Source organism: Salvelinus sp. IW2-2015, unplaced genomic scaffold (assembly GCF_002910315.2).
Source record: "Salvelinus sp. IW2-2015 unplaced genomic scaffold, ASM291031v2 Un_scaffold3254, whole genome shotgun sequence".
Taxonomy (NCBI): Eukaryota; Metazoa; Chordata; class Actinopteri; order Salmoniformes; family Salmonidae; genus Salvelinus; species Salvelinus sp. IW2-2015.
In genome coordinates, this window is record NW_019944541.1 from 50,888 (window position 1) to 69,033 (window position 18,146).

General features: G+C 44.8%; 1 protein-coding gene across 1 annotated transcript; it reads left to right on the forward strand.

Moving 5' to 3' along the window:
- Positions 1-252: 252 nt before the first annotated feature.
- LOC112075588 (probable G-protein coupled receptor 21) lies at positions 253-6,373 on the forward strand. Its single transcript, XM_024142565.1, has one exon. The coding sequence runs from the start codon at positions 2,118-2,120 to the stop codon at positions 3,210-3,212; it is 1,095 nt and encodes a 364-aa protein (XP_023998333.1). The 5' UTR covers positions 253-2,117; the 3' UTR covers positions 3,213-6,373.
- Positions 6,374-18,146: the final 11,773 nt, after the last annotated feature.

Consider the following 18,146-nt stretch of genomic DNA (forward strand, 5'->3'; position numbering starts at 1 on the left):
ACACTCATCTCGCACAGTGAGTCCCCTGAGGGACACTAGCTATATATTAATACAAATCACATAAGCCATTCTTAAACATGTTGTAAACTCTGGAAGTATGGTCTTAAATGTCAATGTGGTATTGTTTTATTGATATGCTGCATGTTAGTGGGAGGTGCTAGTTCAGGCTGACCTGCTAATGTTGGCCAGCGCCCACAGCCTCACAGGCTTTTACTGGGAGCACATTCAATGACTGCAAACGTGTCGTTTGACTGTTTCTGTGCTGTTTGRGGTAAAAGTTTAAGAAAAATACAAATTCCTTCACAAGATAGACAATAACGTTTGAAAAGACAGATATGCTAAAATACAGTGTACTCCCAATGCCCTGCTCATGTCTTGTTATGGTTTTTCACTAAATCTTATAAAGTCAGGATCTCCCACAATACAGTTTGTGATAGGAAAGCCCTGTCCTGGCTGCTAAGACAATTAATATAACAATACACAGTACATATAGCTAAGTTCCAAAAAACACATGAGTATTTATTTGATTTAGCATCAACTAGGTGAGACCAAGGACAAAAGGCACAGATAACATCCACTGATGTCATTTCAACAATGCGAAAATGTGTGAATCTGAGAGAGTTCGCTTAGASCTAGCGAGGTACTATGTGTGTCAGTCAAGCAATGAGGAACAATTGGGATTGGAGTTTCGGTTAACTTCCTGATTAACTTCATAAAAATGGAAGTGAAACTCCAACCATGGTATTTGGGAGAGCGAGGACGTTGTTTGTATTATAGGAGTGCACAAATGACCCAATATTAAAACCTATATGGCTGCAGACAGAAACATATGCTATCAAAACCGCTAGAATCCAAATGTGGTTATATACATCCTAAAGGTATCTAACAAGAAGAGAGATAGGGAGAAAGGGCCTTTTTAACATGGGACTGGTATGACCATAATGCACCAGGTGTTTCTAGATAAGACGGTGTGTGTATATGAGAGAGAGGTGGTGTGTGTGGGAGTTAGATAGTGGAGGCAGGGGTATGCTGTGTGCAGCCAGCCAGCCAGTCAGTCATGGGATGAACGAGTGAGACTTGTGTACCCACAGCTGCTTACTGGCTGGAGCCAGGGGGAGGAGTGTCTCTGCCCTGCCTGCTGCAGAGAGAGAGAGAGAGAGGTAGTTAGAGAGAGCAGAGCGTGAGAGAAACAAGACTGAATCCGCTCCACAGAAGAGGAGAGCAAGGGAAAGGGACAGAGAGAGAGGTTGGGGTCGRTGCATCGGTATGCCTGCTCTCTCATTTCCAATCCACACGCTGCTGCCTTTCTGAGTAGACCCAGACTCTCTGTTTGAAATGCCAATCACCTCCTTGAGGCTGCGCCTTCTTCCTCATTCATTTACATTTATACTCCCCTTTCCCTGCGTGAGGGAGACCGGGAGTGCCTGAGACATTCGTGGAGGATCATTTCTGCTGAAGTTGCTGTGAAGAAATTACTGGGCGGTTTCTGCTCTTTGGACGCAATCTGCCTGATCTTTCCGTGTTTGGAGAGGACACAAAGTCTCTGGAAACATCGAACTCTATATCACCTGGAATATTTGAGAATTTGTGACTGCATTTTTTAGAGACATACAGGAATTCCTGTAAGCCAAGACGATCAAACTTGTTGACAGTTTTCTATATTTTCCCTGCTACTCTTGCAGGGCAGGCACACAGTGCAGCACGTGTTGTCTATGTCTTTTCTAAGGACAGAACCAGAGGAGTAGAAGGATAGGCTGCCAGTGTATTTGTCCTCTATCTGTGTGCGTCTGTATGATTGAGAACCGTCTGTGTCTGCACAGTGAGGGATGCCCTGGGGGACTCCCTGGTCGTGGACGAGGGCTAGTCTTCACGTTGCTGCTGACATGGCAGAGGGTACACGGCTCCTCTCTCTCGGCCACCAGCCTGATCTGCTGCTGAGCTAGGACCAGGACTAGGACCAGGACTAGGACCAAGACTAGCTACGGACCAGCCCCTGCCAAGCCCCCTGTCTCTGAGTCTAGGATCAGACCAGTCAAGGATCTTTCTGGAGCCTCCTGCCCTCTGCCGGTTGATCTGGTTTCAGACCAGGAGCTTTCAGAAGGCTCTCTGGCTGCAAAATGCTGAACTCTTCCCTGGACCTGCTGGAGCTGGAGCTCCTCAACCTGAGCGGCCCTCCTTTCTGCCTCCTGGACGTGGGCTACAGCCAGATCTTAAGCACCTGTCTACTGGAGGTAGCCATCATCCTGCTGCTTACCGTCCTCATCATCTCTGGCAACCTGGTGGTGATCTTTGTGTTCCACTGTGCTCCTCTTCTCCACCACCACACAACCAGTGCCTTCATCCAGACCATGGCCTACGCAGACCTGTTGGTGGGTGTCAGCTGCCTCATCCCCTCCCTGTCCCTCCTCCACCACCTGAAAGGCKTGGACGAGGAGCTCACCTGTAAGGTGTTTGGTTACATGGTTTCCGTGTTGAAGAGCGTTTCCATGGCGTCACTGGCGTGTGTTAGCGTGGACCGCTACATGGCGATAACACGGCCTCTGTCGTACGCTACCTTGGCGACGCCGTGCCGGATCCGCGGGTGCATCCTCCTCATCTGGGTCTACTCCGCCCTTGTCTTCCTGCCCTCCTTCTTCGGCTGGGGGAAGCCCGGCTACCACGGCGACGTGGTGGAGTGGTGCGCGGTGGAGTGGGAGACGAGGCCACTCTTCACATCGTTCATTGTGGCGCTGCTCTACGCGCCTGCCGCCATGACGGTKTGCTTCACCTATGTCAACATCTTCCGGATCTGCCGGCAGCATACGAGGGAGATCAGCGAGCGCCGCGCCCGCTTCGGCCCACAGGAAGGCTCTCTGGGACAGGATGGCCAGCCACAGCATGCGCCGGCGTGCACGGACAAACGCTACGCCATGGTGCTGTTCCGCATCACCAGCGTCTTCTACCTCCTCTGGCTTCCCTATATCCTGTATTTCCTGCTGGAGAGCGCTGGGATCTACAGTCACCCTGCCGCCTCGTTCATCACCACCTGGCTGGCTATCAGCAACAGCTTCTTTAACTGTCTGATCTATAGTCTGTCCAACAGTGCCTTCAGGAAGGGTTTAAAACGCCTCTGTTRGTTCTGTGTGCAGCGCGTGGACAGTAAGAAGTCCTTCAGCCCCTCACCAGGGTATGGACAGGGGCCCATCTGCACACGCTCCACATGCCATGTCTAGGATCTCCCAGGGAGCCRTGTGGCGGTTGAGTCAGAGTATCGTGTTGTTATAGCACTAAGCATGTCCCATACTGATGCTGAGCTAAAGGGAACAGGCTTCACAGGGAGTTGTGTTGCTGCAGATGCTGCTGTTTCTCCACAGTTGAAGGTTTGTTGGAGGGTTGCGTCCCTGGCCACAGCTGCCACTGACGGGATCGTCTCCAGGGCCTGAGAGCTGTGAGACCCGCTTGGGAAGTACAGCCAAGGCTCAGCCCCAGCCATGAGAGAGGTGGGATGTGGAGTTACCCTAACCTTTGACTCCTGATAAAGATGACGGCGGTATGGCTACGTTGTTTCAGCGTGTGAGAGTTGGGGTGACTGAAGACCTCCCTTCTGACAGTACTTGCCAAAAATACAAACTGTAAGAACACATGTTGTTTTAGGGGAGGTTTTTTTCTGGGWCTCTTATCTTCCTAGCAGTTTYTGAAACTATTTGTATTTGTGCTATTACTACAATGTATAGAATGCAAAAAAGGACTCACGTTATTTAAAGGTCCAATGCAGTCAAAATTAAGTTTTTCCTGTTACATTTACAGTTMAGTAATTTAGCAGGCGCACTTATCAAGAGCGAATTACAATTAGCGGATTCATCTTAAGACAGCTAGGTGAGACAACAACACATCACAGTCGTATCAAGTACATTTCCCCTCAACAAAGTAGCTATCAGCAAAGTCAGTGCCAGTGAGACACTGTGAGAGTTATTTAAGATGCTCTTCAAAGAGGTGGGGTTTCAGACGTTTCAGAAAGATGGGCTGTCCTGACTTCAGGGGGAAGCTGGTTCCACCATTGGGGTGCCAGGACAGACAAGAGCTTTGACTGAGTTGAGCGGGAACTTCCCTCCCGTTGGGGTGGGAGAGCCAAGAGACCAGAGGTGGCAGGACGGAGTGCTCGGGATGGGGTGTAGGGTTTGAACATAGCCTGAAGGTAGGGAGGGGCAGTTCCCCTTGCTCCTCCGTAGGCAAGTACCAGGGTCTTGAAGATTATGTGAGCTTCGACTGGATGCAAGTAGAGTGAGCGGGGTTACAAGGAGAACATAGCAAGGTTGAGCACCAGGCAGGCTGCGGCATTTATAATCTACAACTATTACAGTAAGGTACTTAATTGTTACCCAGAAWTGATTTGATGTTAATTTAAAAACAGCTGCATTGGGCCTTTAAAAAAACGGAGAAACACTTGATTGCTGCTTTCTTATGCCTAGCTGAGTGGAGCTGTCAATAACAACTTATTTAAATGTTTGCCCTTGTGGTTTTTACGGAAACAGATTATTTACAACATTGTGCGCTGAGGGGTGCAACAACCTCAAACTCTGAAGAGAAGCAAGTAGGTCTACATCATTTATTTACATCTGGGTTGTTCTGAGGCAGAGAAAGGGAGGACAGCTGACTTTGTTTAGCTGTTCAAACACCAYGATTATTAGTAGAGCCTGACCGATATATCGGTTCACCGATATTATTGGCTGATGTTGGCCTTTTAACACTGTATATGCTGATAATTCCACCGATAAACAATGTTCAATGAATAGGATGGGAAAAAATGATGGATGATTGCGGCTGTTCCCATGAAGTGTTATTCATTTCACAGTGTAAGAAATCATKATTTGAAGTGTATTTCTTGGACGGCAATTTATGAGAATTCAGTGTGGAAAAGAGTATATCGGCAGATATATCAGTAAGTTTTGTCACCCCAAAAATCCGAATCGTATCGGATCCCCAAAAAAACATTGGTCGGACTTTAATTAGTAGTCCCAGTTGAACTAGTTTACTACTGAGGGATCAGTGTAATCATTGACTGGATGACTCTTGTTTCGACAAACTTCCTCATCATCAGAGCCTGTCTGGCTCTGTAACCAAACTACATTCCACTTCACTTATGAGGAGAATGTGGTCGTTGGGTCAAAGCAGAAGGTTATAGAGAAGTGATTAAGCTCCAGAATAGTTGATCATCTCCAAAGTTTTGCCCCACATATGTGATCTGTTCTAGTCTAGGASTATCTGCTGCTATACCGATGGGGCTGGAGCACAGGAAGGGTTGGGAATCATTAAATCAACCTCACATCTCAGTCTTAACGTTAATGACAGTGAATGTTGATTGTGAGTACTGAGAATGCTGTGAGCTGCTGTTAGCTGAGGAACATCTGCCTCTGGCTGGGTGTCGTAAACYTCTTGTCCGTCTGTCGGCCACACTCCACCTTTCTCCTCCTGCTCATTACATCACAGAAAGCCAGGGGGGAAAAGAGAGGGAGAAAGAGCAGAATAYCAGCTTTGGAGTGAGAGAGAGCCCTAAGATAAACATTATGGCCGCAGTAATACTGTGCCACACACACATGAGGTAATGTGGGACGTTAAACAGTACCACTGTATGTCCAGACCCAGATGCTTCAAGACATTTCACTTTTCCAGCCGGGCCCACAACACTACAGTATAAAACAGGCTGGTTCAGACCAGGCGGTTCCAAATGGTACCCTATGTAGTGCTCAAGTGTTTTTAAACAAATGTTACTGGATATTTATTAGACTTTTTCACSTGTTTTGGCTTCTTGTCACTTTTATCTCTTTAGTACTCTGACATTTGGGAGCAAATATACAACGGACACAGTGGCTTTATTTTCCTAGTGGACCAAAGTTGAATATTTATTGGATTTTGTATATTTGAAGAAGAAAGAGACAGAATGAGAGATGTCAAGAAAAAGAAAGTGTGATTCAGGTTGATTACTTTTTTTTATGGATGTTTTCCTGTTAGGAATGTTGCAGTGATGAAGGTGTGGCCAGACATTGAGTTAGACTGCTGTGTTCCTAGGCTGCCTCTGCAATGAATCCAGTGTTCTGAGTACAGGCTCCATCGAGGGCTTTCAGAGTTGCCTGTACAGCAGGCCTATCTGAATTTATTTAGTCTTTGAGCAGTTACGGTGTGACTATTAAAATGTATTTATTTAAAAATATTTCAAAGCTGTACGTAGTCTTTTATGCATGTTTTACTTACTGTATATATTTGATTGAATTGTCACTTTTCGTATTCAAATCACAAACTGTTGTCAAACTGTCTAAAGTGTAAATGCTTTTGGAGACGTACGTCTTCACGGCAATGCTGTCAAAGGGRACAGTGCAATACATTCAGTGTTCCTCCATGTTGTCAATGTTTTATTGAAGACAGAATACACAATAGAACTAGTTATGTTCTTAATTTACCACTGAGTGTGTATTGAATAGGGCCGACTAAAAATACATCTTGGTAGACTGAGAGTCGTCTGTTATTTCGACCAATTGATTGGTTGAAATTTTAAAACATGCCGAGCTCAGACTGTGTTTAAAAAAAATGGCAGTGAGTGACTGGGGGACTAGCATCTGCTGTCTCTCTCTCCTCCATGCTGCAGTGACCACCAAAGGAAAATCAACAGTGTGAATCGCGCTGTACGTGTTGCTGAAGCTGCAACATAATGCCAGCAGCATACCACCCTGCATCCCACTGCTGGCTTGCCTCTGAAGCTAAGCAGGGTTGGTCCTGGATGGGAGACCAGATGCTGCTGGAAGTGGTGTTGGAGGGCCAGTAAGAGGCACTCTTTCCTTTGGTCTAAAAAAATATCCCAATGCCCCAGGGCAGTGATTGGGGACATTGCCCTGTGTAAGGGGCTGTCTTTCAGATGGGATGTTAAAAGGGTGTCCAGACTCTCGGTGATCACTAAAGATCCCATGGCACTTATCGTAAGAGTAGGGGTGTTAACCCTGGTGTCCTGGCTAAATTCCCAATCTGGCCCTCATACCATCATGGTCACCTAATCATCCCCAGTCTACAATTGGCTCATTTATCCTCTCCCCTGTAACTGTTCTCCAGGTCGTTGCTGTAAATGAGAACGTGCTCTCAGTCAACCTACCTGGTAAAATAAGGGTAAAATATATAAATAAAAATTACAGCCATTTCTGACTGAAAAGTTCTGTTACTGAAATCGCTAAATTGTTTAGGTTAAAACATTCCCTATTCCCTCAACCCTTGCTTTCTTTACGTGACACATGTATGCATCGCATGCTGTGACCGACAGGGCCTGACCTATAGCATATCATAATCACATCAATAAATTGGCTATAACAAACTCCGAAAACTAACACGTGACAGCAAAATGGATGCAGAGGACGTGACAAACTCMAAACGGGGGAATGTGTACTGGTTTCTCAGGAAGTAAAGAGGAAGTCAGATGTGTGMAATAAATGTGACTAGTTGTTAAATACTGGAGATGAAGGTAAGGAACAAGCTCTGCCTGCATGTTATGTTTCCAAACAGATGCTGTTAGATTACAATCAACTTTTTCTGACTGTTTGGAACAGTTTAAACAACACTAAATAAATTAAAAGCAAACCAGAGTCTGTAACATTTAAAAAAAATACATTGTAAAGCCTTTATTAAAGCAAAGACTAGAAACAGTCGCATTCATTCCTGAATGCAATTTCCGGAAATTGAATGGTTTATTGAATGTTTTGCTAATTATTTAAGGATCGCTTTGTTATTAAATATTTTAATTAAAATGCTTTATTGCTCATCTAAAGAAATATCAGTCGACCAAACCAGTCGACTAAATAAGTTCAGGCCTAGAATTGAAACAATAGCCGTATTGGCCATATGCTGTTTTTGGATTGTTAGTGATATTGTCTTCTGGTAATAACAGAGTTTCTGCCAGAGTCGTCACACGTTGTTCACCGTTTCTATTAAGTTCACATGACTCTCCGCCTGACGCTTCTGCCCTTTGGGGATGGATTTGTGTGTGTGGGTGGTTTGTATGCCAGTGTGTTTGATGTGTAAAGGAATAGGTTCATGTACAGTAGATGTGTTCGGTCAGGCATCTCAATTCTCTCACTCTTGGAAGCCTTGCCAAATGTTGATTGGTTTTCCTGCTACTGTACTTTCAAAGATGCTGTTATTTTTTCAAACCACTCCGTGTTGTAATTCTGAAACTATACCTTGAGTAATTGTACGGGGGCGGCAGGTAGCCTAGTGGTTAGAGCGTTGGACTAGTAACCGAAAGGTTGCAAGATCGAATCCCCGAGCTGACAAYGTAAAAATCTGTCGTTCTGCCCCTGAGCAAGGCAGTTAACCTACTGTTTCTAGGCRGTCATTGAAAATAAGAATGTGTTCTTAACTGACTTGCCRAGTTAAATAAAGGTCAAATAAAAACCATTGACCCTGCTTTCAGGTTTACCCCACATGGGTTCACTAATATTGTTGTGTATTTAAAAGACAATTCAAGTGTCCTTCTTTTGAGGCAGTTCAATATTTTACAGTAGTTCAATCCAGGTGTCAGTTAGTTGAACTCTACTCCACCCAGTTGGTTGAACTCTACTCCACCCAGTTGAACTCTATTCCACCCAGTTAGTTGAACTCTACTCCACCCAGTTGAACTCTATTCCACCCAGTGAGTTCCATCCAGTTAGTTGAACTTTATTCTACCCAGTTAGTTGAACTCTACTCCACCCAGTTAGTTGAACTTTATTCCACCCAGTTAGTTGAACTTTATTCCACCCAGTTAGTTGAACTTTATTCCACCCAGTAGTTGAACTCTACTCCACCCAGTTAGTTGACTCTACTCACCAGTTAGTTGAACTACTCCACCCAGTTAGTTGAACACTCAGTAGTTGACTTTATTCCACCCAGTTAGTTGAACTTTATTCCACCCAGTTAGTTAACTTTATTCCACCCAGTTAGTTGAACTCTACTCCACCCAGTTAGTTGAACTCTACTCCACCCAGTTAGTTGAACTCTACTCCACCCAGTTGTTGAACTCTACTCCACCCAGTTGGTTGAACTCTACTCCACCAGTTAGTTGAACTCTACTCACCCCAGTTAGTTGAACTCTACTCCACCAGTTGGTTGAACTCTACTCACCCAGTTAGTTGAACTCTACTCCACCAGTTATTGAACTCTACTCCACCCAGTTGAACTCTATTCACCCAGTTAGTTGAACTCTACTCCCCCAGTTGAACTTATTCTACCCAGTTAGTTGAACTTTATTCACCCAGTTATGAACTTTCCACCCAGTAGTGACTTTATTCCACCCAGTTAGTTGAACTCTACTCACCCAGTTAGTTGAACTCTACTCCACCAGTGAGTTGAACTCTACTCCCCCAGTTAGTTGAACTCTACTCCACCCAGTTAGTTGAACTCTACCCACCCAGTTGGTTGAACTCTACTCCACCCAGTTAGTTGAACTCTACTCCACCCAGTTGGTTGAACTCTACTCCACCCAGTAGAACTCTATTCCACCCAGTTGAACTCTATTCCACCCAGTTAGTTGAACTCTACTCCACCCAGTTGAACTCTATTCCACCCAGTGAGTTCCATCCAGTTAGTTGAACTTTATTCTACCCAGTTAGTTGAACTCTACTCCACCCATAGTTGACCTACTCACCCCAGTTAGTTGAACTTTATTCCACCCAGTTAGTTGAACTTTATTCCACCCAGTTAGTTGAACTTTATTCCACCCAGTTAGTTGAACTACTCCACCCGTTAGTTGAACTTTATCCACCCAGTTAGTTGAACTTATTCCACCCAGTTAGTTGAACTCTACTCCACTTAGTTAGTTGAACTCTACTCCACCAGTTAGTGGAACTCTACTCCACCCAGTTAGTTGAACTCTACTCCACCCAGTTAGTTGAACTCTACTCCACCCAGTTAGTTGAACTCTACTCCACCAGTTGGTTGAATCTACTCCACCCAGTGGTTGAACTCTACTCACCCAGTTGGTTGAACTCTACTCCACCCAGTTGGTTGAACCTACTCCACCCAGTTGGTTGAACTCTACTCCACCCAGTTGAACTACTATTCCACCCAGTTAGTTGAACTCTACTCCACCCAGTTGAACTCTATTCCACCAGTGAGTTCCATCCAGTTAGTTGAACTTTATTTCTACCCAGTTAGTTGAACTCTACTCCACCCAGTTAGTTGAACTTTAATTCCACCAGTTAGTTGAACTTATTCCACCAGTTATGAACTTTATTCCACCCAGTTAGTTGAACTCTACTCCACCCAGTTAGTTGAACTCTACTCCACCCAGTTGGTTGAACTCTACTCACCCAGTTAGTTGAACTCTACTCCACCAGTTAGTTGAACTCTACTCCACCCAGTTAGTTGAACTCTACTCCCCCAGTGTTGAACTCTACTCCACCCAGAGTTGAACTCTACTCCACCCAGTTGGTTGAACTCTACTCCACCCAGTAGAACTCTATTCCACCCAGTTGAACTCTATTCCACCCAGTTAGTTGAACTCTACTCCACCCAGTTGAACTCTATTCCACCCAGCTGAGTCATCCAGTTAGTTGAACTTATCTACCCAGTTAGTTGAATCTACTTCCACCCAGTTAGTTGAACTCTACTCACCCAGTTAGTTGAACTTTATTCCACCCAGTTAGTTGAACTCTACTCCACCCAGTTAGTTTAACTTTATTCCACCCAGTTAGTGAACTCTACTCCACTTAGTTAGTTGAACTCTACTCCACTCAGAGTTGACTCTACTCCACCCAGTTGTTGAACTCTACTCCACCCAGTTGGTTGAACTCTACTCCACCCAGTTGGTTGAACTCTACTCCACCCAGTTAGTTGAACTCTGACTCCACCCAGTTAGTTGAACTCTACTCCACCAGTTAGTTGAACTCTACTCCACCCAGTTAGTTGAACTCTACTCCACCTAGTTAGTTGAACTCTACTCCACCCAGTTAATTAACTCTACTCCACTTAGTTAGTTGAACTCTACTCCACCTAGTTAGTTGAACTCTATCCACCCAGTGAGTTGAACTCTACTCCACCCAGTGAGTTCCACCCTATTCCACCCAGTGAGTTCCACCCTATTCCACCCAGTTAGTTGAACTCTACTCCACCCAGTGAGTTCCACCCTACTCCACCCAGTTAGTTGAACTCTACTCCACCAGTGAGTTCCACCCAGTTAGTTGAACTTTATTCTACCCAGTTAGTTGAACTTATTCCACCAGTTATTGAACTCTACTCCACCAGTTAGTTGAACTTTATTCCACCCGTTAGTTGAACTCTACTCCACCCAGTTAGTTGAACTCTACTCCACTTAGTTAGTTGACTCTACTCCACCCAGTGGTTTGAACTCTACTCCACCCAGTTAGTTGAACTCTCTCCACCCAGTTAGTTGAACTTAGCTCCACCCAGTAGTTGAACTCTACTCACCCAGTTAGTTGAATCTACTCACCGGTGATACTCTATCCACCCAGTTAGTGACTCACGTTACCCATTAGTGAACTATCCACCCAGTTAGTTGACTCACTCCACCCAGTTAGTTGAACTCTACTCCACCAGTTTAGTTGAACTCTACTCCACCCAGTTGGTTGAACTCTACTCCACCCAGTTGAACTCTATTCCACCCAGTTAGTTTGGAACTCTACTCCACCCAGTTGAACTCATTCCACCAGTGAGTTCCATCCAGTTAGTTGAACTTTATTCTACCCAGTTAGTTGAACTCTACTCCACCCAGTGTAACTTTATTCCACCCAGTTAGTTGAACTTTATTCCACCAGTTAGTGAACTCTACTCCACCCAGTTAGTTGAACTCTACTCCACCCAGTGGTGAACTCTACTCCACCCAGTTAGTTGAACTCTACTCCACCCAGTTAGTTGAACTCTACTCCACCCAGTTGGTTGAACTCTACTCCACCCAGTTAGTTGAACTCTACTCCCACCCAGTTGTGAACTCTACTCCACCCAGTAACTCTATTCCACCCAGTTGAACTCTTTCCACCCAGTTAGTTGAACTCTACTCCACCAGTTGAACTCTATTCCACCCAGTGAGTTCCATCCAGTTAGTTGAACTTTATTCACCAGTTAGTTGAACTCTACTCCACCAGTTAGTTGAACTCTACTCCACCCAGTTAGTTGAACTGTTATTCACCCAGTTGTTGAACTTTCCACCAGTTAGTGAATCTATCCACCCGTTATTGAACTTCTACTCTCACGTTAGTTGACTCTACTCACCCAGTTATTGATCTAGTCCCAGTTAGTGAACTCTACTCCACCCAGTTAGTTGAAACTCTACTCCACCCAGTTAGTTGAACTCTAGTCCACCCAGTTAGTTGAACTCTACTCCACCCAGTTAGTTGACTCTATCACCAGTTAGTTGAACTCTAGTCCACCCAGTTAGTTGAACTTTATTCACCCAGTTAGTGAACTCTACTCACTGTGAGTTGAACCTACTCAGCCCAGTTAGTGAACTCTACTCCACCTAGTTAGTTGAACTCTACTCCACCTAGTTAGTTGAACTTACTCCACCCAGTGAGTTGAACTCTACCTCACCCAGTGAGTTCCACCCTATTCCACCCAGTGAGTTGAACTCTACTCCACCCAGTGAGTTCCACCCTACTCCACCAGTTAGTTGAACTCTACTCCACCCAGTGAGTTTCCACCCAGTGAGTTCCACCCTACTCCACCCAGTTAGTTGAACTTACTCCACCCAGTGAGTTCACACCCAGTTAGTTGAACTTTATTCTACCCAGTTAGTTGAACGTATTCACCCAGTTTTGAACTCTACTCCACCCATTAGTTGAACTTTATCCACCCAGTTAGTTGAACTCTCTCCACCCAGTTAGTTGAACTCTACTCCACTTAGTTAGTTGAACTCTACTCCACCAGTTAGTTGAACTCTATCCACCCAGTTAGTTGAACTCTACTCACCAGTTAGTTGAACTCTACTCCACCCAGTAGTTGAACTCTATCCACCCATTAGTTGACTTACTCCACCCAGTTAGTTGAACTCTACTCACCCAGTTATGTCTTCACCCAGTTAGTTGAACTCTACTCCACCCAGTTAATTGAACTCTACTCCACCCAGTTAGTTGAACTCTACTCCACCCAGTTAGTTGAACTTACTCACCCAGTTATTTGAACTCTACTCCACCCAGTGGTTGAACTCTACTCCACCCAGTAGTGAACTCTATCACCCAGTTAGTTGAACTCTACTCCACCCAGTAGTTGAACTCTACCACCAGTTAGTTGAACTCTACTCCACCAGTTAGTGAACTCTACTCCACCCAGTTAGTTGAACTCTACTCCACCCAGTTAGCTTGAACTCACTCCACCCAGTTAGATTGAACTCTACTCCACCCAGTTAGTTGAACTCTACTCCACCCAGTTAGTTGAACTTTATCCACCCAGTTATTTGAACTCTACTCCACCCAGTTAGTTGAACTCTACTCACCCAGTTAGTTGAACCTCTCACCCAGTATTGAACTCTACTCCACCCGTTAGTTGAACTCTACTCCACCCAGTTAGTTGAACCTAGTCCACCCAGTTAGTTGAACTCTACCACATTATGACTCATCACCAGTTAGTTGAACTCTACTCCACCAGTTAGTTGAACTCTACTCACCCAGTTAGTTGAATCTAGTCACCATTGTTGAACTCTACTCACCCAGTTAGTTGAACTCTAGTCCACCAGTTAGTTGAACTCTACTCCACCCAGTTAGTTGAACTCTACTCACCCAGTTAGTTGAACTCTAGTCCACCAGTTAGTTGAACTCTACTCACCCAGTTAGTTGAACTCTAGTCCACCCAGTTAGTTGAACTCTACTCCACCGATTGACTACACCCAGTTAGTTGAATCTACTCCACCAGTTAGTTGAACTCTACTCCACCTAGTTAGTTGAACTCTTAGTCCACCCAGTTAGTTGAACTCTACTCCACCCAGTTAGTTGAACTCTACGCCACCCAGTTGGTTGAACTCTACTCACCCAGTTAGTTGAACTCTACTCCACCCAGTAGTTGAACTCTACTCCACCCAGTTAGTTGAACTCTACTCAGTTAGTTGAACTCTACTCCACCTAGTTAGTTGAACTCTACTCCACCCAGTTAGTTGAACTCTACTCCCAGTTAGTTGAACTCTACTCCACCCAGCAGTCAGTTGATGGCACTTTAGAAAGGGGCAAAACTGGATGAAAGGTTTCTTGCTTTGCTGACCAAAGAGCCATGGCCGTCTCTTCTTTTCTCTTTCCTGTGGGAAAACGTCAAACGAGGGCTAGTGATCTCTGGCTCAGCTCCCATAAGATGCTCTCTGCAGTGCATATTAGGACGTTGTGCGAGCTGGCGTGGTACTGGGAACATCCATGCCAACTCTGGGACAGAACTGTTTCCAGTGAACTGAGCATTGAGGCCCTAACTTTACTGGAGGACTACACACCCACACACACGGGCAGAAACACAAACTACACACCCACACACACGGGCAGAACACAAACTCACACACACACACACACGGGCAGAAACACAAACTACACACCACACACACATGGGCAGAAACACAAACTACACACACCACACACACGGGCAGAACACAAACTAACACACCACCACAACCACGGGCAGAACACAAATACACACACACACACACACGGGCAGGAACACAAACTACACAACACACACACGGGCAAAACAACTACCACCACAACACGGCACACAAACACACACACACACAACACGGGCAGAAACACAAATTACACACCCACACACACGGGCAGAAACACAATACACACACACACACACACGGCAGAAACACAAACTACACACCAACCACAACACGGCAGAAACACAAACTACACACACACACACACGGGCAGAAACACAACTACACACCACACACACGGGCAGAACACAAACTACACACACACACACACGGGCAAACACAAACTACAACAAACAAACACGGGCAGAAACACAAACTACACACACACACACACACACGGGCAGAAACGCAAACTACACACACACACACTGTTTTCCCGTCTCTTATCCGTCAAATACTTACTCAGATATGTGTTATCGACTGATCATTACCACACATAACATATCTGGGATCACCACCATCTTCAATCTTGAGCACTTTGAACCTTAGCAGTATTTGGGTGCATTATCTTTTAAATCAGGCATAGTTCATCTAAAGATCTTTCATAGGTTATTCTTAGCTCTGTGTGTCCCTGCTTGGAGCCGGTAGTCTGCTAGCTTGTTAAGTAGCCTGTTAGCTGGAGCCAGAGGAGCTAGCCATGCTGTACAGAGGCCACCCCACACACCTCTGCCCAGAAGGGCTTTGTATTCAGGGCTGAGGGTGGCTATCTGAGGGAGGGCAGATGTGGCTGCTCCACACAGGGCCAGGGGAGGATGTGAGGAGATCTCTCTCTCTCTCACAGACTATCTCTCCCTCTTTCCCCCTCTTTTTCACACACTCTATCTCTCCCTCTCTCCCCCTCTTTTTCACACACTCTATCTCTCCCTCTCTCCCCCTCTCCCTCCCACCATACTGCCCGGTGTAGGGCTTTCATCACGCCACTCCAGGTCTCATAATCAGCCCCAAGTAAGAAAAACAAACGGTCATTTCACCCATTGTGTTAGGATAAACCTGAACTGTTAACAATGGAGGAAAGGGTTACAGTGCTTCCTGCGGAAGACACACACACACACACACACACACACACACACACACACATGCTCCATCACTAACCACCAGCATCACCAAACACAGTCTGTGTTTTTCTCCCTCCCTACCCACTCACGCAAAGGCTCTTATTATATTACTGGGCTTTTTAACACTAGAAGAGCAGAGTGAGTCATTTTCACTCAATATTAATTTAAAATTAAAATATCTCTGCCATTCTTAAAGTCATGCCCCCTGCCTCCTTGACTTTTCCTAAATACGTGTATTTAACACACGTTGGTGTAAGAATTCTGATATCACAAACAGAGTTTGTGTTATAAGCTGTTTTAAAGAGGACTTGTTTTTTCTTTCCTGGAGCGCCAAAAAGTGACTTTCAAATCCTACAGAGTCACATGCAGGTAAGACATGATTTCTATATATTATCAGAAAGAGCAGATTCAGAGTTTCCAAAACCCTTACCATTGCCAAATAACTCKGAAAATTGAAGAGATGAGCTCCATTTAGAAATATATATTTTTCCCCACACATGAGCACGCGGCAACAGATAGCKTACAGTCACACAAACGAATGAAAATTATATTTTGTTCTTTGAAATAACATTTTGTTTCCTATTCTGTTACCCAAAACCTTCAGAAACACAACCAAAGGATTATTTTCCCGCTAGCATTAATGAAATGTATTTATTAGACTGTTAGAATCTTTTGAGTCAAAATGACTGCTCATTGGCTCAAAGAGGGGTCRGCCCTCGAGGCCCGCATTTTCTAGTGTTAAAGGATCTCAGGGTCCGAGATGATAACCCTCCCGAACTTAAACATCCTTATCAGTGATGCAGCCTAGGGCCAATACAGGCCCCCGTCCAGGCTGCATCCCAAATGACACCCTATTCCATCAGGGTTCATGTACTGGAACAAGGACTGGACTGGGWGGAAAAAAATAAAATAGTGGTTCTGTGTGTCGTTTGGGGCCTTGGTTCCGCCCACCATTCAGTTGTTTGTTTATTCCTATATTCTCCTGCTCTCTCTTGGTTTCAGTCTTTCTCTATGGAAGTAGAAACACTGTCTTGATGGATGGAGGGAGAGAGGGAGGCAGTCGGTGCATTAAGGAGTTTGTCTTTGTTAGCTGGAGATTGGTATAACCAACCGTACATGGGTCTAACAGCTAATTATCACTGACTAATACTTTCACCCCCACAACAAAACTATTTACTAAAACAAACTGCATTATAATTCATTCACTTCTCCTCGTGGATCTTAACCAAATAAGTGCCATGGTAACACTGGCATGTTTTGGACTCCTATAAGACCCTTTTAAGCATTGTGTGTTTTAGATACAGGCGTCTTGGTTGAACCAGTTGCTTAATCTATTTGCTTAATCTATTTATTTTATTTATAACCATTAGTCTGTGGGATGGATAACCATTAGTCTGTGAGATGGATAACCATTAGTCTGTGGGATGGATAACCAATTAGTCTGTGGGATGGAAACCATACGTCCTGTGGGATTAATGGGGGATGACTAGAGCGGTGTTTGTGTGATAAGGGCGGATCCCAAAGAATTATAACTGCGGGCCGGGTCTTTTTACAAAAGTGTCTGTAGGCAAGGGGTTCTTCTACATAGAAGACCATAGTAAATCCCAGGTCATAGTGTCTATAATACTGTAAGGAGTTCTTCTACATAGAAGACCATAGTAAATCCCAGGTCATAGTGTCTATAATACTGCAAGGGGTTCTTCTACATAGAAGATCATAGTAAATCCCAGGTCATAGTGTCTATAATACTGTAAGGGGTTCTTCTACATAGAAGATCATAGTGAATCCCAGGTCATAGTGTCTATAATACTGCAAGGGGTTCTTCTACATAGAAGATTATAGTAAATCCCAGGACATAGTGTCTATAATACTGTTATAAGCTCACATAGTTGCTGTCACAAACTCTTAACTCCACACAGTTGTCACTGACTAGTTGAATATTAATTTCCCACTGAGCAAACAATTTCTGTACTTTCTGTTCTACTTGCAGCCCCGGTTGTCCTGYAAGGAAAATGGTCAAACACTTCATTGTGATGCTAAATATAAGGTCTGGACATGCAGATCAATGAAAGTCAGATCAATGAAAATCATTTTTGCTCGGGACTGCCAGGATTAAAAGTATTGCATCGGTTAAGAGCGTAGTGTTCACCAAATGTCTTATACCGATGTAATGCTTTTAAATCATGAGAGAGAGTAAACGGGGGCACACGCTGCCACACTTCAGGGAGAGAAACTGGAATTGGTCTGTTGGTGACCAGACTGTTGGTCAGCTGCTATGGTCTTGGTAGCTAGTGCTGGATGGTCCCTGTCTCTGTGCTGAGCCAGTCAGACAGTGGCTGTGTCTGCTACTGTGACTGTGTGGATGCCACTAACTGTGACTGTGTGTGGATGCCACTAACTGTGACTGTGTGTGGATGCCACTAACTGTGACTGTGTGTGGATGCCACTAA